Source organism: Trichoplusia ni, chromosome 14 (genome assembly GCF_003590095.1).
Source record: "Trichoplusia ni isolate ovarian cell line Hi5 chromosome 14, tn1, whole genome shotgun sequence".
In the NCBI taxonomy this organism is placed as follows: Eukaryota; Metazoa; Arthropoda; class Insecta; order Lepidoptera; family Noctuidae; genus Trichoplusia; species Trichoplusia ni.
The window spans coordinates 7413877-7436302 of NC_039491.1; the positions used below are offsets into that span (position 1 = coordinate 7413877).

At 32.4% G+C, this 22426-nt stretch overlaps 1 protein-coding gene across 1 annotated transcript in view; it reads right to left on the bottom strand.

Annotated features, from left to right (window-relative positions):
- Nucleotides 1–21764, bottom strand: part of LOC113500614 (corticotropin-releasing factor-binding protein) — a 31055-nt gene extending 9291 nt beyond the window's left edge. The window contains exons 1-4 of the mRNA XM_026881466.1: nucleotides 21361–21764; nucleotides 3596–3698; nucleotides 2492–2652; nucleotides 1269–1464 (exon numbers count right to left, since the gene is read on the bottom strand). Of these exons, the coding sequence (XP_026737267.1) occupies nucleotides 1269–1464; nucleotides 2492–2652; nucleotides 3596–3698; nucleotides 21361–21429 (529 nt within the window). The 5' untranslated portion in view covers nucleotides 21430–21764. The remainder of the gene's footprint in view (nucleotides 1–1268; nucleotides 1465–2491; nucleotides 2653–3595; nucleotides 3699–21360) is intronic.
- Between the last annotated feature and the right edge of the window lie 662 nt (nucleotides 21765–22426).

Sequence of the window (22426 nt, forward strand, 5' to 3'; positions counted from 1 at the left end):
TTTAAGTGATACAAAACGCCTAAAGTTCAAAATAATATCACTCTTAATCGTGAAGCGGAATAAAAATTTTTCAATATTCAACTATTTTTAAAACTCTAAAATTCACTTTAAACTTGTAACACTGTTGCATAAGATTCTATTTTTAAAAGCAAGTTTCAATAGTTAATCGAAATTGGTTTTAAGAAAGCCTGGCTGGTAAGAAAGCCACGTTGCTGGTTTATAAGAAAACTTGTATGAAACAGCAACTTTGAAACAGCGAGACTTGAAAACTAATATCCCTTACTTGCAAGACAAGTTGAATTTAACATACGTTGCACATGTATCTTATATCGGGTTTGAGCTGATGCGGATGAAGTCATATCAGCAACGACAGCAACGTGGAATCTGAATATATGTTTAGTATTCAACGAATGTACATTTAAGACCAGGTTAACCAATACATTTAAACTACAACTTTATATACATAGATGGGAGATCTTATTCATTCATAAAATTAAACATTTTACGACTTCAATAATAAACACTCGTTTTTTGCCCGCGCAATTAATAAATTATTAACCCCAAGAAAAAACAGGTAGATACTTAAATAAATAACATCTCATCCCTTTGTAAGAGGTAGATCCGACTTAATTAGTAACGATGTCAGTGGGATTACTGAACGTAAGTAGGGTTTAACGTTAGTATCAAGCTTTCAATAGCCTTAAACCTTTTTTTATTTTATCGAAGAGTATTTGCCAGGAAAACATATAAGTGATTAAAAACATCATTATCTAGAAACATCATTATGTAGAATTTCGTTTTGTCAGTAATATTTGTTCGATATTTTTTTTTCTATTGGCACGGGAATTGTCTTCACTATGTATAAAACATTGGGTAGTTATTTTTAACGATGCTCTTGAATATGGTGGTAGGGGGCATTCATTGCTTACTACCACACATCTGATGTAATCGTTATGACGCGTTATTCTTATAATAATACGAACATAATCTTTTGATGACTATGGATACTAAAATGACGTGATTACGGTATATACCTAAGATTTTTCATCTTATTGTCAACTTTGATAATGTGAAGACTAATGTAGGTTGAAACGGCAATAACGCAGATGGCACGTAATTTTATTTTCTTTAACCTTAAAAAATACTTTTCAATAAATTAATACGTCAATATTATCTACATATTCATATCATTCTTTACTGTTACCTATGTTTATACCTGTTTCATCTATCTCTACATAATATATATTAGAAAAATATCAAGTACTCACGCTTAGTATTCTTCAAGTGTCTTATAATGACTGAAAAGCCTTTTCCCCTGGCAGGCACTCTGTACTGCACGAGGGCTGCGTTCTGTGACGACACCAGCTTGCGACTGGGTCGGCGGTCGCAGGACTCTACCAGTCGGTCGTCGTTCCACGCGTCTGCTGGCCACACTTGTCCATTCAGCTCCCAGCCGTCCACCCACTGGGGAAGGTAATTCTTAGTATTTGGGAAATGTTACTTAAGACTAGGATAAGAAAGGAGCCAATAACACTGAAAAATGTTGATCGGTATAAATTTTAATGGACATGTACACATAAAGTCTGCTTGTAGTAATAGAAACTCGCAAAGTAAAGTTGCAAAGCAAAACACTTGTTTGATCTCGTCGAAAATAATAATATACCTACTAGTTTACTTCTAACAAGATCTTTAGATATGAATACTAAATTAACTCCAAAGGTTTCCTAATTAATAAACCCTCATAGAGCTCAAATTCAAATAAACAGGTCGTGCTAACTAGGTAGTAATTTTACTTCACAGGAATATTATCCATGACATTCCACAAACTTTAACTTTGTTCAATTTCCTTTAACACTAATAAACTAGATCCAAGATGAGCTAAACTTGGCTAAGCCACGGTCTAGATATAAATAATGCTGGCGTCCACATCCCGCGAAAAATTCAATTAAAGTTTCCTTAGCAACTTCACTCCCTTATAAAATAACTTCTTACTACCGAAGCATTACGGTCTCATATCTTTATTACATCATCTCAGTATTACTTGGTAAGGGCGCGACATATTAATTTAATACATTTTATGGCCTTGCAAATCTTGTAAAGAAGGATCCCGTGGGAAATGCCAGTAAAATTAATGTGGTGTAAAGTGAAAACCCTTTACTCATGTGACGTCATACATAAAATTGATGATGATTATGGAAGGTGTCAAAGTGTCAATTTTACGGAGTTATGTTGTAAAAATAACTTATTACCTACTCTTTAACCTAATTTATCTGTACCAGTTTAAAAAATGCTGGCTTGTTGGTAAATATCACAGGTAATCAAAAAAGGAAAAAAGTAGAACAATAATTCAATTAACTGGCAGGCAAGCTAACTGCGAGAGTTATTACATTATTGGATGAAGTTTACTCTCGCGTATTTTTACTAAATGAAATTGTAAAACTCGTTTAATTTTATGTAACAATTGCTTCAGGTCTTTGTTTTTGATATTTACCGCGACCAGTCCTCCGTTCTCACAAGGAACATCGATGTAGTTGAAGATGACTTCGATCCTCTTGTCTGGCTCAGCTATCATGTAGATGCCGCATACAACGGGATCATCGGACGGCGACTTAAAAAATAGCTCCCCTTCCTCTGACGTCACCAAGAAGCAATCTGCAAGAAAACACTCAGTTTATAAAAGGAAAAACGTTTTTAGTATCGTGAAATAGCTTTTCCCTGGTTTAGCCACTCTAGTCAATAATGGTAAAATCGTTCGCTTTTCATCTTCGATGGCTGAGTTAATCGTTTAAGGCATTGTGTCTCGGGCATGCTCTCAACTTGCACACAAATACAATGTGGAGGGACCGACATTTTTCTGGCAATAATCGCATTATGCGAATATACCATCAACTTTGATTGCAAGGTTAAGTAAACTGCCCGCCAACTGCCACCCTTGACTGAACAGAGGTAGCCAAAATTATGCATGAAAGAAGGTTAAAAGGAATTCATTATAAAGGGCTGACATAGGTAGTTTACTGAGCTGGTTTTCATTAGAAGTAATTTTAAGCTTATTTTTCTCGCATAAATTCTTTTACCACGTTTGGTTAAAGCTCTTCATTATTCTTTTATGAATTTTCGTTTTTCTGAAACGATGTTTAATCTAAAAGTTGTGTGAAATGATTTTTATTATATTTTTAGGGATCGTTAGCCCTTTGTGTAGACACTTTTACCGCCAAATTCAGTGAATTCATTTTCTAGCGTTAAAATTACATACATTGAAAGTTTTAAACTTATAATAATAATAGAAGTAGGTACATTGCGATGCATGCATAACATTTATGACAATGTTTTCTATAAAGAACATTGCTCTCACTGTCATCGTCTGACAGACGTTTTGGTCTGTGATGCTTTCATAGAGATGAGAGGAAAATAATTTTGACCATTCCCAAAAACCTTTGTCCCAGAAAATGTGGATGTCCGTCAAGAGGTAGAGAATAAATAGAGTTACTGAAATCCGAATCACCTCATCTGTAAATATGTTCCGAGATTTTTATTATTTTATTCTATTGTACCCTTGTTAGTGGATAAGTACAAAAAGTCCTGATATAAGACCTACCTTCTTCGGGATTTATGACCCGGTGCGTTGGTCGTGGCAGGCGCCTTATTCTGGAAAATCTTGACAGCGCTGATGCCGAACTCCTCTGGCCATAGTCTCTGCCCTGTTTGCAAAGAAAAGCAATAGATTAATAAAATTATTACAGAACTCTTTTTAAGGGTTTTTGTTGCGTCTCTTTTAGCTATTTTCCATTTAGATGAATTCATACTTAATGTTTTTTAAATTAGCATTTTCGGTTTCAAAGATCAAAATATGGAATGCAACATTATATTAAAATTACTTTAAAAACTCTAACGTGACGCTAGTTACTGTGATGTTTATACAAGTTTCAGAAGTCTTCATTACATTAATATCAATTAGACGCACTGTTTCGCCGTCAGAGTGGCATTGAGCTAAATATGTTACCAGTACGAATGTCACTACTGCCCCTAATTATTAATTAATATTCGCATGACCATAGTAATTAACACCTAATGGTTTGCCTTGGAGCTTTCTACGTAGTGGTATAACACAACTCCCAAAGGGACTTCATTGCTATCATTTTTATACCGTAAAACAATAATCACTAAATTATTATCATAATACTGTGGTAATAAAGGATATTTTTTTGGACCTTAGTAGATTAATCACAAGAAAAGAGTTCTTCTTGCCGTAGTATGAGACAATAATGAGGAAATTAAATAATGATCAGGATTATTTTCATAAAATGTATTCAATCTTATATTGTATACATAAGTTAGGGATAAGTTTCTACTGCGTTCCGGTGGTTTTATCCGGTACTAGTTTAGCGTACCCCTTGGGTTTACCCATGTTCTTGAAGTTTTATAGTAAGTGAAAGATAACCTTAACAGTTACAAAATATAATTTTGAACCTACACCTTTGAAATACCTAAGGGTGAGATTATATACGACAAAACGAGGATGAAATGACTGCACAAAATATGTTATTCTTATAAATAAAATATAATAAAAATAAATTTAGTAATAAGGGAGCTTAGAGTTATGGAAGCATGCCCTAATTCGGGGAGAGTCCACACAATTGCCACTCATAATTCAAGATAAAACTTCATCTCTGAGTGATTTTGAATGTATTCTACCCGTACTTACGACTTTAGTACGTGAATTTCACACAAACGGTCTCAGGAGAAATCTTTTCAAGTCCACAACGCATGCGATGTATTTGACAACTATATGTAATAAATAGGGTAACGTGATAGATGTTTTGTAGAACTATATATTGTATTTCTATCTATTGCCTAACTATTAAAATCTAATGTCATGTCTTTTCTTGAAAATATTAAAAAAAAGAAACTTTTACCCTTGGTTTCGATTTACGTGATATTTATTGAATTAATTAAAAAAAAATATATAAATTAATGAGGTTATCATGTAAAAAGATATTAAATGACGTCGACTAAATTTCACGCAAATTCTGATTTAAGTAAATGCGATCAATTTTAAATTTTATAAAACTGAGTATGCACCAGGTGTAACAGAAATGGTCATTTTTTATTTACAGAGTGTTTTTGGTTTGTAGCTGGCGCTTAAATTCAGATCTTTTTGAATAATACAACAGAATCTCGACGAGAGACCTAAATTTGTTTCAACTAGAATTATAGTTTCATGTCAAGGTTGAGGGAGTCATTATAACATCACAAAAGTTATGAATTCCAGCTCCACTAGTTTTCATAGTATTAAAATATTAAGTTGCTTTCATGCTTTCATTTCAGTAACAACAACGTAACTAAATGATTGTTAACTCTATCATAACTTTAATCTATTTTAACAATGAAGTCATATGATATTACTAGAACATCACACAGAACAAACTGACCTGCAATTTATCCATAGGATTTATGTATTTAAAACAAGTAATAGATTAAAAATACGTTTTTAAATGTCACTCCATTAATATTTTATAAAAACGGCCATGCCGTTTTTATAATGGTAAATTGCATTGTCATAGAGTTTGAAGCTACCCTGAAAACTTCGGTCTGCTAGCTTATAGGGAAGTGCCTAAAAATTGAGTTGCAAAAATGCAACCGGAACGACAAACAAACAACACAAGTAAAGTATAATCCAATATTCACAATGTAGTTATTTCAGTGTTTACTTTATCAGCTAGAAATAAAAAACCTACTTTACAACGTCTAAAATTACTGTCTATAGGTATACAGTTTGCCGCAGAAAATATGTTCTAATCTTATAATAGGACTGTCTACTATGACATACTTATGCCAATATCATAAATTTACGAATAATATTAAATTAGCTATGAGGATAAAGAAAAATGGTTCTTGGAAAAGCGCTTATTCGGTTACACTTAGAATTCGCATGAAGTCGAGGATTTTATTCTGAGTATTATCTATTGGTTATTGAGATAAAACCATCTGTTCTGGGTTTCCATGAGGTTTAATTGGCTTGCCAAAAAAGAACTGTGGGAGACACAGCTAAACAATATTTTTTTCAAAATGTTTAAGTGTATGTGTAAACTTAAGATTTTTTTTTAATAGTAAATTGCCTAATAATGTAAACAATGTTCTCCCTCCTAATAAATTGATTTTACAACAACTTAATTAGATCTCGATATTGCACATGGAAGGCCGTCCTTTTCAAGCATGGATACGGTATTTAAAATGATATTGGGTGCTGTTGAAATATGTTTAATTATTCTCATTTATTTATTTACTAAGCAATGTAAATAAGGGAATTAGCAGATAAAATTACCAAACAAAATAAATATTTTTAATACATAAAATATAAACTATCAATATCACACGTACCGTTATATAGGTACCTAAGTATAACACTAAAAACCTCAAAGAACATGATATAAACAGCGTGTGCCTTGTGACAGTCAAATTTCAAGTTATAAAACAAAGGAGTAAAGTGAATCGATCTATTCGGTATTCCATTTTAGTCATTCTTTATATAAAAGTCGTGAGATTGAAATTGACAGCGCTCCGTCAAACTCAAATATCCCCCGAATACTTTTATATCAAAGGCAGGTAGACTTTTTGTTTGCCTTCTACGAAAACGATGAAGTGTGGGTTTATACGAAATTGTTAGTGAAAAAAGGAATACGTTGTAAATTGAGGCCTAATGCGAGCAAATAATGGAGTTAGTTTCATAATGAGTTCAATAAAGCACTGATCTCGATTTAACGTGAAGTTTTTATTGGTAAAGAATAAGTGTTGTGCGAATTTCATCCATATATTATTAAAGAGAAAAGCCGCATTTGCGGTAGATTCAGAGTCAGGGACTGAATTAGACTAGAATATTCTACTATTACTAAATCATCTCGTGATCCGTTGTTCGGGAATGATGGACATGGATGATTTGGAACACGCCGCAGGTTGACAAGCCTGCAATGATTCAGCCTGGCGGCAATGCCAAGTCACGGATATACGTGACCGAATTTCGGACTGACATTTACCCTTGTCATTTCGGAGAAAAACTGGCCATTTGGCACAATTTAGATTAAGTTCATTTAATTGATCTGGACTTGAGGAGGCTATATTTAGAACCGTTAAGTGAATTGGGTACACTTAATTTGGGATGCCATTCCCCAGTATTCCCTATGCGATTTAAGGGTGGTTTCAATTTAGGGACCCTTACATGTATCGTTTTATCAGAGTTCGTTTACCTCACTTCGACTAAATTATACAAAAAGTAGGTCAAGTAGTAGGAAAAGACCATAGCGTGTAAACAAGGATCATTTCTTTGAGATGAAGAAAATAGAATCTACACCGTTTCACCTTTGCTGTTGTCTACTAAACCTAGGATGTATGCGAGGACTTTGGAAGACGTTGCAAATCAACACGCTTTTGAGACTAAACAGTCAAAGTCGCGTCATAAGTGTTGTCGAAAGAGAATGACAATCCTACACCATAACATGATTTCCCAAACGTGATAACCAACGCTGACATAGTCCACCATCCTCAAGTTAAGAAATAAACCTCCCATGTCTTCTGTTTTTCATGAAATGACTAAGAACTGCAGTTTGACATATAAACAATATTAGACACAAATATTTGAATATACTCTCCCTTACAAAAACAAAATAAATTTGACGCATTTTATTTACACAATGTTAACATAAACATAGCGATAGCATCTAATAAACTCAACGGAACCCCTATAATAGTTGAGGCTGTTTTGCAAGGCCACTGCCGTCACATGCCCTGCAAGGTTTATTAGTTTATACATGATTCCTGACAAGCGGCAAATTTCACGACCGACGTCACGCTAATAGATACAACTAGTTTTAATGCAGTTTGAATAAGTTTCATAATAGTTTCGAACGGCACTTAATTCAGTGTTTATGTGAAAATTGATTTATTCACGAGTACACCAATTTATTACGATTAACGTAAAGCGAGAAAACAATATCTTAAAAATAAAAAATAGAAACAGTTCCAGATTTTGATTCGTGTTGGATTTGGCTCTAAAATCGTACTATCTTACCAAACAAGATTGAGCAGTGATCCCTTATTATCAAAGTCCTTAGCTGTCGATTGAACTTTTTTCGAAAAATCAACTCGTTCTCAGTTCAATCAGAAAGCGATTCTGTCAGATAAACCTACAGACTGATGCTTAAAACTAATTCGGCTGTTTATTAATTTCATCCTGTACCTCGATTCGTTCGACAAGTAAAAGTTAAACTCTAATAATCTAATATTAGAGTTATATCGATGTTATTAAATAGCTAAGCCAACAAGGTGCTGTTACCGTAATAGAACTTCTTCTATGTACCTTGCAACTTAAGTATGTATGAAGTTTGTTCCAAACCGTCCAGCAACTTCGCCTTTATAATGTTTTAATTAAAGCTTTTCCTGCGGTATTACTAGTAAATCCTCTAGTTTCCTACAATAAATAGCTTAGCACATTTTACTTGCACTAAAGTCGTTAGAAATTTACAAAGGAGTTTTAATTAGAACAAATAGAATGTATGAACTGAATGTGTGGGATGATATTAATGAGCATTTGATTTAATTTAAAAAGTTTAATTAAGACAAGAAAGTATAAGAAATTAAGTGTAGAAATAAATTATGGGACGAGCATGGAAACTTTTATCACCAAAAAGATGAGAAGTTTTTCATTCTCAACAATAATATTAATAGTATAGATGGTTAAGAATAAAGTACAGTTATTTTTTTGAGTATAGAAAAACGCTTTCGCAGAAATGGTAATCTTTTTTCATGACATATCCATGTCAGTTAAAAGGATTTTCCCATAAAACAAGTTTATTCGAACCCTTTCGATTGATGTTACAAATTGACCAAAAGTCAAGATTCCATCAGAAAACTGGCATTGAATGGCAGAAATCATGTAAATTTGATTTCACGTATTCTCCCAAGAGATCGACTACCAACTCTTTAAATGAGATTGTTTATATTGAGGAAGCGAGAAAGAGTACTAAACGCTGTAGAGCAATGTCTCCCTTTCACTGTCATAAGAAATTCTCTTTAGAAGAGGTATTAGGTTTCAGGACTTTGGAGACCCGACACATTGCGATTGTCTTTTTTCTTTTATTCATATTTCAAACTGCTTTTATTTCAATGCTTTTTGTAGGTCCAGTTATACATTTGATTCTATAGCAAACAAACGTTGGAACGCGATATTTTTATAACTGGATATTCTTTTGTTTGCTTATGAGTTGAAAATAGAAACTAAAAAAAATGTTTCGCAATATGAATATCATAGTGTCGAATTTCAGTCTCAATGTATTTATAGGATGATTATTTTAACTAATACCTATTGTTTAATAGTTTTAGCAGTGTAGTGTAGTATTTTAATACAGACAGACCTACTTATTTTTTTTGTAGATTACTAGCAAAATTTGACCATTTCATTTGCCTGTCACGGACTAAAAACCTGAATTTTTTTTTATTAGTTACCTTAAATTGTTTGCAAATCCTCAAAAGATACAAAACTTTAATTATTATACCATTAAAACAAAAACATCTTATTTTACGTTCAGAACGAACTGTCCTTTACATTCAGTTTTTTGCGTAATTATGATTAATTAAGAAAACAATTTGTTTGACATTTTCATTTCTTCTACGTAAAAACGTTGTTAATTCAGCCATTTGTCCGCGTTATTAAATTTTAATTCTAGTGTTAAAGGCCGGAGGTATTGGCGCGTTAATTTGCTTGTGGAAGCGACAAAATGTTTATGACATGACATTCAACTGCATTAGCGAAACGAAAGTACTCTCGTCAATACTTTAGACTAATTAAAATTAATGGAGCTTTTGGTTTGGATTAACATGGATAGTTCGGCTATTAAGTGTTTATATTTGAACATGTACATTAATTTATTAAATTAGTTCATAATACTATTCAGTCGGTACCGAAAAAAATGATAAGAACAGTCGAAAAATCAGTAAAAGATAAACTAGGTATCACTTGAATTAAGTGAATTCGAGTTTTATCATCATACAGGTGACAAATATCACGGAGGGTATTTCATGAGAATGTGAATGTGTTAATGACAAAAATTAGGATTACATTAGATGAGGTCAAAACAATGATAACTAAAAATGAGTTGTTTCATTTTTGCATTACAGAAAGAGTGGGTTAAAACTTTTAGGAACGTATTAACTAAGTTTTAAGTTCTTGAGTAAGACTACAACGCAATCCGAAACTGAAATGAGGAAATAACGTGATATTAAGACTGAAATATTATTAAAGTTGCGAGTTTGCAAAGTGACTGAATTCCGGCGATCCTCGTCATATCCTCAACAGTTCTCTAACTCCAGACGATTTGCATCAAAACTTATGACATAAGATGAAAGTTAGAGTTTCGAGTTGTCATGGCAACTGAAAGCTGCTAGACGTGTTGAAAGAAATAATATATCTTGAATGACAATAATCATTGGAATTTAGATTTGAAAATTGTTAGTCTAGGTTTATATTATTTCTGATTCTCTGTATTCCAAAATAACTTAATTCATGAACGCTTATTATTCAAATTTTTACCTTTTCTTTTGGTGATGAACCATTTTGTATATTTGACAATCACTTGGTTTAACAACCTTTGATTGCCTGGCAATAAAATACAAAAGAAACATAAAAACATTCGTCACATATTCTTAACAAAAGGGTAAGTTTTTGTACTTCAGGTTTCCATAACTAAAGTGATACAAGCCTATTCGGTAAGGTCCTTATGTAAGTAGTACTATTGCAGACAAACAATGAAAGACAGACTTATTTAAAACTTACAACAATTCTCTTTCGTCAAGACTTTGCACAGAAATCCAAACTAATATTATAAATGCGAAAGTAACTCTGTCTGTCTGTCTGTCTGTCTTTCTGTCTGTCTGTCTGTCTTTTCTTCACGCCTAAACTACTGAACCGATTTGTGTGAAATTTGGTACAGACATAGTTTGAAACTTGAGAAAGGACATAGGATAGTTTTTATTACAAAAAATAAAAATAAAAAATAAAATTTATTACGGACATACTATATAATAGTGCCATCTATTGGTCAAATGTCGAGCTGTTCCTATGCTCCGTAGATAGATGGCGTTAATCGCGCAATGGTGTCATTACACGTGTTCGGTTCATGTTATTGTTTTAATTCATCGGAAAATCCATCAGAAAAATGTAAATAAACAGTAAAAAGGTGTAAAAAAAATAATATTAATATAATAAAAGTTTTACTACAAAGAAAATGCTCTAACGGAGTATAGATAATTCTCATAATTCTATTAGTACTACGCGCAATGGTGTCGATCGTTACACGAGTTCGGTTCATGTTGTTTTAATTCATCGGAAAAAAGTAAATAAATAGTAAAAAGGTATGAAAAAAATAATGAAATAACATATAAAAAATATAATACTACTTTTAGTACAAAGAAAATGCCCGAACGGAGTATAGATAAATAATCCGAGTTGTCACTATGGTCGATAGATGGCGTTGGGATCGAAATAGATCGCGCTATGGTTTTGTTACACGCATTTGGTTGGGTATCGGCCGAGCGCTTCGGTACCGTCGTGGTAAAATTGTATTGTCGGTTGTATGGTCGTTTATGTGGATTGGTCCTGTTTCGTAAGTTCTAAATTGAGAACCTCCTCCTTTTTTTGCAGTGGGTTAAAAACTTTCTGCTCAAAGTAAATTTACGGACGAAGTCGCGGGCAAAACTACCCATGCTAAAAATGCGATAATAACTCTGTCTATCTGTCTTTCCGTCACGCCTAAACTACTGAACCGATTTGGATGAAATTTGGTTCAGACATAGTTTGGAACTCGAGAAAGGACATAGGATAGTTTTATCCCAAAAATCCTGCGGGAGCGGGAACTTCTCAAAAATCCCGCGAGATCGGGAACTATGTGAGTAAAACCAAAAATCTGCCGGAAGTCACTGTTCCACGCGAACGAAAGTCACGGGCAAAAGCTAGTACTTACATACTTCCAAAATGCTTTCGGTCGTAGGCGTAAGTTTTGTTTCACTTCGAAAAGGAGACACGATAAAAGAAATAAAAACTTGATCAAATAAACTTAAGCAATTTAAAACGTTTAATCCAATTGCTATTCGATACAATGTTTAGTAAGGTGAATTTTCAGTATTTTGTTTTGTAGTAGGAATCCGTAAAGGATTGAAAAAACGCCTACTAACACACCACTTTCTATCACCAAGAGGTATCTTTTGAACTGTAATGTAAAACCATAAAAGTATTTGAAAAAAAAAACTATGTGATTATAAATTTGATGGGTAAATCGGTATTTCTTTACCCTTTTTATACGGAACCTTCAGGATCAAGAGTATAACTCACGATTGAATAGTGTTTTCTGCAATAAAACACGTATTTGATTCACAGAATTCCTTTTAAGGCAAAGTTACATTGTTTTAAGCAAAAGTTTCAAAGCAATCTTCTCTTAGTTTCATGAGACAATACCATTTGTTTCTCACCTTTAATATTCTCTGAATCCTTTTTATTTTATCTCATTTTATTTCGTTCTTAATATTGCTAGTATAAAAACGTAAATTATTTTGTTGTGGTTTTATTGAATAACACATATTAAAACAGGATATAAGATTGTTAAAGAAGTGGATTAAAGTTGATTTGCCCGTTTACTATGAATTATAAAGCAAGACGGTGCTTCGCGCAGTGTACTTCGTTATCAAGTACAATGGCAACTGTTCTATTGTAAAACTGCACGATCTGCATTGACTGCACGGACAGTCGAGTGGCATAAGTCACTACGCCAATCCCACTGTTCGCGACATGTCGCGAGTTCGATCCAAGTATATAAATAACATTTTTGTGAGCCTGTTCTGAGTCTGCATAAAATGAAAGTTTGTGAAAACAAAAAAATATAAAGATAACATTCCTAGTAGTTAATCGTAAAGATAAATCCCACTCTACACTCCCAAAAAACGGAACAGACATAAACGTCGTTTGTAATTGTATATCTTGCACTAATACGAAAAAGTATCCAATAACACTGTCAATTTCTTTAGAAAATGTCCCCAATATCAACTCAACATCGTTTATTTGAATTAATTGAAAAAAAAAACTTTAACTAAACGAAATGCCCAATTCAGTAAATAATTGTCAGCTTTAATCTCGCTGTCAGTAATACAAGGTAACTGAGACGTATCAAGTAACTTCCAAGTTCGCAAAGTTTGTGTAAATAGAGAACTACAGGCAATTAAGTAATTTTATCTTGTAATTCCTCATAAATAAAGATCTAAAGGTATTTTGTATTTTTGTTTATATTTAGTTTAATTATTTTCTATAATTCCTTTAAGTAACTGCCGTTCTGATAACTTGATATCCATCTGTTGTTGCCCTTTAAGATGTTTATTGCGATAAATAATATTATATAACTAATGCCCATTAAAATTTGTTTTTATTATTGTATAATAAAGAGTTTTAAAATTATTAAGGTTAGGTTACAAAATTAGGTTTCGTTTTTTCGTTTTCTTTATATTCTATGCTATTAGACTGATTTTTGTTACTGTAAATCGTATTATTATTGAGAGAAATAAAACTATAAAACAAAAGCAAATATGTACTAAAATCAGTTTAGTTTCAATTAATGAACGTTGATATTACATTGGTACTATGTATATATCCATTTAATAAAATTAAGCAATATACACATAAACTAAGTGGAAATATAAGGATTTCCTAATTCAGTGTCATAATATAATTATGAAGGGCATGTTAATTAATAGTTAATGAACTCAAGATACAAACATAATATTATTACAACAAATTTCGCCTATAGAGGCACGTGTAAACCATACTAACATAAAATATGAACGTGTAACTCTGTAATCCTTTTACGCCTAAACTGCTGAGATAATTTTGATGAAAGTCAGACAGTGAACTGCAAAAAAGGACGGTCCGACATTATACCTCATACAAGATCCCTCAAGGACCAGGACCAGGGCGTTTAGACAAGCTACAATTTTCTCCAACTAACTCAAATGTAATGAACTAAAGAGAAAGAATGTAATATTCAACAGTTGAACTATTATAGTATAGAAATTAGTTGGAATAACTTCCAACTCTACTAGAGGCATACTTAAAAAACGCCCGTTACTTGTTACTTCAAAATGGAATGAAATAGGGAAATCAACAAGAAAGTCTGACTGCTCCGTCAAATAGGTAGGAAGACGCATTTTTAATTTATTAATTCGATAAAAAATTGGAAATTGGACTAATAACGTCATTTGTCGGTAAATGTTAATTAATGTCACACGAAAATTCAAGTCACGTTTTCAGTCAGTTATATTCTATCCTACGAACTATTTATATTATTTTAGTCAAAATTTTGTTCATTTAAAGTCACATTACATATTAGTTCAAAACTAGACCTAATCTAAAATTAGTATGACCAAACTAGTTTCAAACTATAGGCAACACACAATGACAACACAAACTGCGGCTTGACCCGAACAAATAGGTGCTAACCTACACCAAATATTTGTTCGCTAACAATTCTGAATTACCTGTGGAATTCATTAAATTGTGAGCAACTTGAAATGGCGCCATAGTATCAATGAAAAGCTATTTGAAATTTGTTTTGTTTACTGGTACAATGAAGACTAATTTATGGAACCGAATGTAGTGTTAGTTTGCAATAACAGGAAGATTTTAGGAGAGATTTTAAGAAAACAAACCGTATCTGTCATCTGATGATCCACATTATTTTTCAAAAAAATGTCGGGTAATGAACGACATATTTTGCAAAAAAAAGAGATTGGTATTTCATAAAAATAAAACCTTAATTTATATGAAAAGGTTTGAAACCTTTTGACGTACCATTTTTGTCTCTAATAAAAATTGTTCCGACAAAAAAATGTGTCAGTTTTTATGTATGACATATTTTCATGGTATTTGTAGGCATCCAATTATTTAAAAATTTCCAAGTATTCAATTATCCAAAAATCTTCAAAAAAGTATTAAACGATTGCGGATTACCCAACAAAGATGATTAAATCTATTTTAACACGTAGACATGTCTCAGTATATTAGACTCAATGCATGATTAATAGGTGACTTCCTAGCGAAATGTGTAGGCGTCAAAGAAATTTTATACCCCGAATAAATATTCAATAAATATGGTAATTTTATGAGATGAGCATGTTTCTTGAGCGCGTTATACATCCTCGTAAATCGTGGATACACCTGGTTATTGGAAATAATCGACTTTACAACCACCGAGGGATATAAAATGAAGCTACACAAGTCTGTAATAGAGCAAGTAGTCAAGGATGAGTGTTTCGCATAAAAAGTGTCTGTAATGCAAAGCAGTAAAGTACAATATCAAGATTTCGTATCTTTGTATCAGTGCATTCATTCCAGACGATGGGTTTCGCCAAAGAAGTTGCACCTTAATTCAATTACTACTTGGAAAAATTATATATTATGTAAATTAAATATAAAAACATAATCCAAATCGGTTGTCCGTCGGGGGTTAAAAAAACACTTGTCTACTGTTATCTAGTTTTTTCATCCTTTGTAGCGTGATTGTATAACGAACATATTATATTATATCCATCTGACCATTCGTATTTAAGTAAAACTTTAAGTAGATACTAGCTGTTGCCCGCGACTTCGTCTGCGTGGTTAGAAGATATAAGTTATGACTTTTTCTTCGCTCCTATTGGTCGCAGCGTGATGATATACATAAAGCCTAAAACCTCCCTCGATTAATGGTATATTCAACACAAAAATATTTTTTCAATTTGAACCAGTAGTTTCTGAGATTAGCGCTTTCAAACAAACAATTAGTATAAACATAGCACATACATAGTATATACATAGTAATTAGTATATATATAGTACAATTAGTATATAGATGCCAACGATATCTTTGCTACGTTTCATCGATTTTTAATTTCTCGCGCGGAGATTTTAATATTACGATAACTCATTACCTATTTACGTTTTTGGCGTAGTGTAAAAGGCAATTTGTTCTATATTACATGCATAATATATCTAACTTATTTAGTTGGATAAGGATTAATACTGTATTGTTAAAAAGAGGTTCGTAAGTAACCAATAATTTTACTGTATTAAGAAAACACATAAAAATGGTTATTGTGGGTTATCCTTGGAAGATAGACATATACCACCGCGGACTTTTTTGTAGATCTATTAAAGAGGTACAAACTTGCCATACATTGTTTTGTTGTAACTCGAAAGGTTTTGGCAGCGTTCTCGATGAAAGCTCTCGAATGGCTTAATTTTTTCCGACATGTTTAACTAATATCGCTGTAATATCGTCAGTTTACACAAAACCTAAACTTATTATACACTAAAACCTTCCTCAAGAATTGCTCTATCAATCGTTGAAAACCGCATAAAAATCCGTTCAGTACTTTTCTAGTTTATCGCGAACAGACAGACAGACAGACGCGGCGAGGGACTTTGTTTTATAATATGTAAGGATTTATTTTATCTGCATGTCTAGTTCATTGACTTACAACATTTAGTCACATAATATTTTGTTTTCGTATAAACATTCGGCCCGAAATGTACAACCCTGATGTTCACAGTAGGAACAAGGAGAAGGGGGATTATCCATAAAAAAGTAAGTGCTTCTTAACGTATAATGCTTCCGCTACTTATGTGACAAACATGATTAATATACCCTGAAACACTTGTACAGAAATGGCTTAAGTACGCTAAGAACATGTTTCATAAATACTTACGAAAAATCTGACCAAAAATGTACACCATAAAATAATTATGTGAATTATCATGTGACAATTTAACACAGGAACTCTTTTTTCTGTTAGGTGTGCGTTTTTATTTGATTAATATGTTTTTTGTCATGCTTCCATCGGTTTTGAACCGCTGATCAATCCAAAAAAGGAAATACTAAATTAGTCAGACCTCGTAATTAATTTTGGAATGTCGTTATGAATATGGATTGACAATACTTAATTCTTGAAGGTTGCTTAGGTGATGGATTTGAAACATGAAACTGTTGTCTAAAATTACTTATGAACGGTTTCAATTGTTACAAAACTCATATTCATTAAATCCAAAGTTCTGTTTCAATCACGAACTTGACGAACTAGCCGGATATCATCAAATACTCTAGTTCACTTGCAAACTTACTTGGTTTGTCTTCCATATACGTATATATTCATATTACGTGTCCATATGGAGAGGTCAATCATAACCCAAGCTCTTAAAACTATTTGTCTTTAATTTAATTTTTCATTACTCAGAACAAGGAACTTGTCAAACAAAATCTGCTTTTTTTAAATAATATTTTTGCATTCAGACTTAAATCCGGACCAAAAATTCGATACATTTTTAAAGCAACCAAATTTTATTCCAAATAAAAAAACTGAAACCATAAACCGCTTTGCTGATTTGTGTGGATCTTACGAAATGGATTATCCATAAGCTTGTTTCGATTGATTACCGTAGTCTTGATCCTGCAAATCATTTCTTTCTAAGAAAAATACCAGAAAGTCTTGGTTAATATATTGCGTTGCTGCTAAAGCCCAAGAGTACTATTTCTGTTAATTTGCTAACAGTGATTTAGACAGAAAGTTTGATTAACCAGGAGCTAGTTAATTTGCCAAAACATTTGTTGGTGATGTTTGGTAGCTGTATAATACAAGTCATTTATTATAAGACCTTTCTTTCTAGAATTTTCTCTATAGTAGTGTACGGTCGTGCAATCTAACTCAACTGTCATAAAAATCGTATTTGTTGTGTTATTCCCTCTCGATCGAGTTTGTGAAAGGTTCCTAGTTCAATTTTATGGTCGACAACGTGCCTTTAAATCTCTAGTGGATCTAGTTGATCAATTTTATCTAACTACCTCTCACTCTTCATTGAAAAAAAAGGTATTGGTCTAATATTGTAAATGCAAAAGTATTAATTAGACTATGTTTGTGCCTCTGTTTATTATCTCTTTGCGCCCTAATGGCTTCAACGAAATCTTTGTATGAACTGACTTGAATTAATTATATCACATAGGCTACTTTTATATCACTACTTTTAAGAGGGCCTATGTTTTTGCAGCTATAATTGACATCCATTCAAGCAAGAAAGGGCTAGAAAGCTAGTATTTCATGTGACTAATTCTCTAATTAAACAGCTGCATTTTGTTTGCTCAGGTCGTTATATCACAATTATAAAACATCGTTATGTATAACATAACATGAGCTGATATAACATTACTTCTTTACTCCTACGATGTTCCGTGTAAATTTCAGAGGAACGTAAAACAAAGCTTGTTTATCGTAAGGCAAGAGATCCATGCTTGAGATTGTCTGACTAACGAAGTCTGGACGAAGTGGTGTCGATACACGCTGGAGTATACTCAAACACTATCAGCTCATTATTTCCATCCTTAACTATGCCATTCACCTTTCAACTAAACATTTTGGGTGTCCCTCAGGGACCATCATTTTGGGTGAAGATAAATCGATGGTATTTTATTTTGTATTCAATACTTTGACAATTGCGACCCAATTGGGGCTACGTGTTGTGTTTTATAAACTAAGCTTTACTTATTGGACAAGGGATATTGAATCTAAGATTTGAAATAAAATATTTTTTTAATCTTTTCTTTTATTCTTGTAAGTCTAATTTGCCCAAATTGTAAGGGACAGTCAAGGGGACATTATGACGTTATCTTTTGACATAGCTCTGAAATAAATTAACATTAACTAAGCTATTAACCTACTTTGAAGCTTTAAAGCACCCTTTACGTAGTAAATTATGAATGATGAGAATAATTTAAGTTGGATATTTTTCTTTTAAATATCTGTAAGTTTGCATGATTCATTATTTTTTTTTTACGAACAAAATAAATACGCTCTTGTGTACAATACATTTTACATTACATTTTTTTTATTGTAATACATATTTTTTTATGTTGAGTTGTATTTTTTTATGATCTTTTATATCGTTAAGATATCCCACATACAAAATTCGAACTTAAAATCCAGCACGATTCTCAAAATATGACGATGGAAAAAAATCCTTTTTCATAATTTTGCAAAATATACTTTCCGTGAAAACAAGCTACGACTCAAAATCAAAAGGTTTTATTACAAGTAGGCCGTTTTCCAGGCTCTTTCAAAACGATGATGGTGATGGTTCTAGTGGCGCGGTTCCAAAGTGTCACTCTTATGGAGAAGAACCAGCAAAAAACTCCATAAGTTACTCTTTTTTAAAAATAAATATAGACAGTACAATTTTTACAATATTATGTTTACGAAACTACGCACGTATCAAACTATTCGAAAACGAATATCTATAATCTCATTTAATTTGTTTTTCGTAAAAATGTCAGCGTCACCACCAAACCGTTTTACCAATCCACTTTTAATTTAAAACATATTGCCTTGCCGACCGAAAACAAATGAAGCAAACGGGATAAAACTGTCCATACTAATGCTAAAGGGGTCATGTTCATATGGCTCTCGTTTAATAAGGGAAAATAATGTTTTCATCAAACCGCAGCTGACCTTTCAATGTAATAATGTTAGGGTTGTTAAATAGACGAACGACTGTAATAAACAGGATGTGTTCAGTGCACCGTACTTCAGAGGGCAGGCCAACACCTATGTAATATGATTGCAGTTGTCAGAGCAGGATAGTGCACTACACAGTGTGGAGCGCCATCTCTTTTCTACAACTGCATTGATATTACTGTAAGAGGACATGGTACAGAGTCTGATGGGTGAACACTAATTTTGTACTAATGGTATTTGCTGGTGAATATATGGGACGCGTAAACATTCAATATGTATTCGTCTAGTCGACTTATTTGGACCCAATTTGTTACCGAAATTTATAGCTTTTGGCTTTCAACTGATAATTATTGATATGTATAGTGAAACAATTGTCCTAATAATTTGAGGAAAACTGTATATCAAATATTTTTTTATTGAGCAATTTTTATCACAGGTGGAAGCTTAATTATCAATTTGTGTTATTTATGAAATCTTAATTGAAAAGACAACAATTTTTTTTAATAGTTATAAGCTATGGAATATCGTCTTACTGTCATACATGCTTCGAAACCAAACTCATATTGCTTACTTATCTATAAATAGAATTTCATTAGCTAATGAAAATTTCGTAGAAAAGAAATAATCACATTGAAAACGCTTTTATTTGTATTTGGCACTATTCATTGTATACAAAAATGAAAAGAATACTATACAATGAACTGGAAATAAACGCCAGAACTTTCATGAAAAGAGTTACTTCAACATCAAAACCTTTTTGCCGTAACTGTCATAAGTAATCCCGATTTTTGAGATGCGAGTTAAAAAGCTTACGGAGGTTAGATGATGGTCCGAATCAATCAAATAAGTTAGTCTCTGTCGGTCAGTATCACTCAGAACACAAATTAGGCTGTATAAAGGTCCTCCTTTGCTTAATACTGTTGATGTAATATTCAAACTGTCGGTATAAAGGTTTTTATATAATGCTACAGAGGCCCGACGGAATTATAATGAGATGATTTAATAAATAAACTCAAACATTTTTCTGTAAATATTTTATAAATCTGTGCTTTTTGTTGGTCGTTTGTAAAGTGCTTAATAACGTTTTATTGAATACCCTTAAAAATAATACGCTTGATAAATTTGAGAATATTGTGTTTCAAGTTTTTCGTAGCTGTGGTTTCGGCATCAAATAAGGAATATAACTATTTTTCGTAAAAACTACTTGATCAATTTTGGTTCTGTATGAATTTTAATTTTAAAACATGGTTTTTAGCATATTTTTGTAAAGATGATTTTAAAATTCACATATAAAAATACGCCGAACAGTTTTGCTCGTTGCAATAATGAAAAAAGTTTAGAAGAATTTCTAAAATGGGCGTAAACGATACGAATATGTTAAGGTAATAAATAGTTATTATAACGGTTATTGTTTTATAAAATATAAAACAGTTAAGTGTGACTGTTACCCTAAATTCGGCAAAGTTAAGTAGAAGTCGTAAAAAGTTGTAATATATTGCTTAATGTACTTATTAAGCAGTTAAGTGCAAATTATACAAAATATATGTCCCTTACTAGAATAATTTATTTTATTATTTATTTGATTACTAAAAGCACTGATTAAAAAAACCTTTAAAGTACGTTACATAGTTTATGAAAAAATAAAACTCCCTGATTATTAAATTGGTGTTCCTCTGGTCTCCGGTGTAAATTGTTCCATTAAATGTTTCTCTCCTTTTTTGGTCAATGTTTGTTTTGAAAAAAAAAATGTTTGAAATCGCTTTAAAAAGTTATTTTCAAAAGAAAAGTACTTACCGGCAAAAACAGCGAATTGACGCAGTCACCAGCGAATACAACAGCCAGAATATACAAAAACGCTTTCATTGTCGATACACAAATGATCACTTCACGAAATAAAAAATTCGGCAACGCAACTGAAGTTGGGACCGGCTGTGTTACTCCCAACTTTGCTGTGACGTGGACGTCGCGTAACTTGTGAATGGAACGCGTATCCCCATCCCTTTATAAGGCTCGGCTGCTTTACTGCGCACCCTCTACTGCGCTCACTACTTTAACACACGTGCTACTTCCGTATAAAATTTATAATATAATACCAACTTATTTTAACACTGTATACACGAAACTTGAAATTATAAAAAAAAAACTTTGAATAGTTTAAAATTATTTCGACAATATATTCCTATCCTTATTTTTCCAAAATGAAACGGAATTTAAAATATTTTTAGTCTCAAATTGAATGTACATTTTAATTGTAATAGTAAAACGAGTTGTCGGTATAAATTCTAGAGTAGAGTGTTATCTGTTTGCAGCACGCGTAGATTTATCACTATCTATTATTTGTTTTTCGTTGACAAATATTGTGAACGTTCCCGTTTTGATTATTTATAGAACGACGGCGTGTAAACGAATTTGAAAATCGTTTGACACTTGTACGCTCTGATTTTAATAATTAAAATCGTAGATCGATATTCGATTCCCATTTTTGTATAACATTATTTATGAACTAGCAGGAAAAACGGCGCTTACTATTCAAGTGAATTTATCTCGATCATAAAATGTAACATCAACACGTTTTCGCTAAGAATGTTATATCGTAAAATACCGTCACATCTGCCTCGTAATAGCCATATAATTATGTGTATTTACATTAAGTTTATATTGTATTTGTCCAAGTTTGACGTACAGATACAAAGAAATTATTTTCTTGGCTACTTATCCTTGGTTAGCGAGGCGCATTTTAGACATTTCACTTATCACACTATCACCTTATTCATGCGTGCATGGATTACTTAATCTTTAAAGCAAGCTTTCATATGCCAACATATATAAAACAGTGCAGACAGTATGAAGTAGTTTTAAC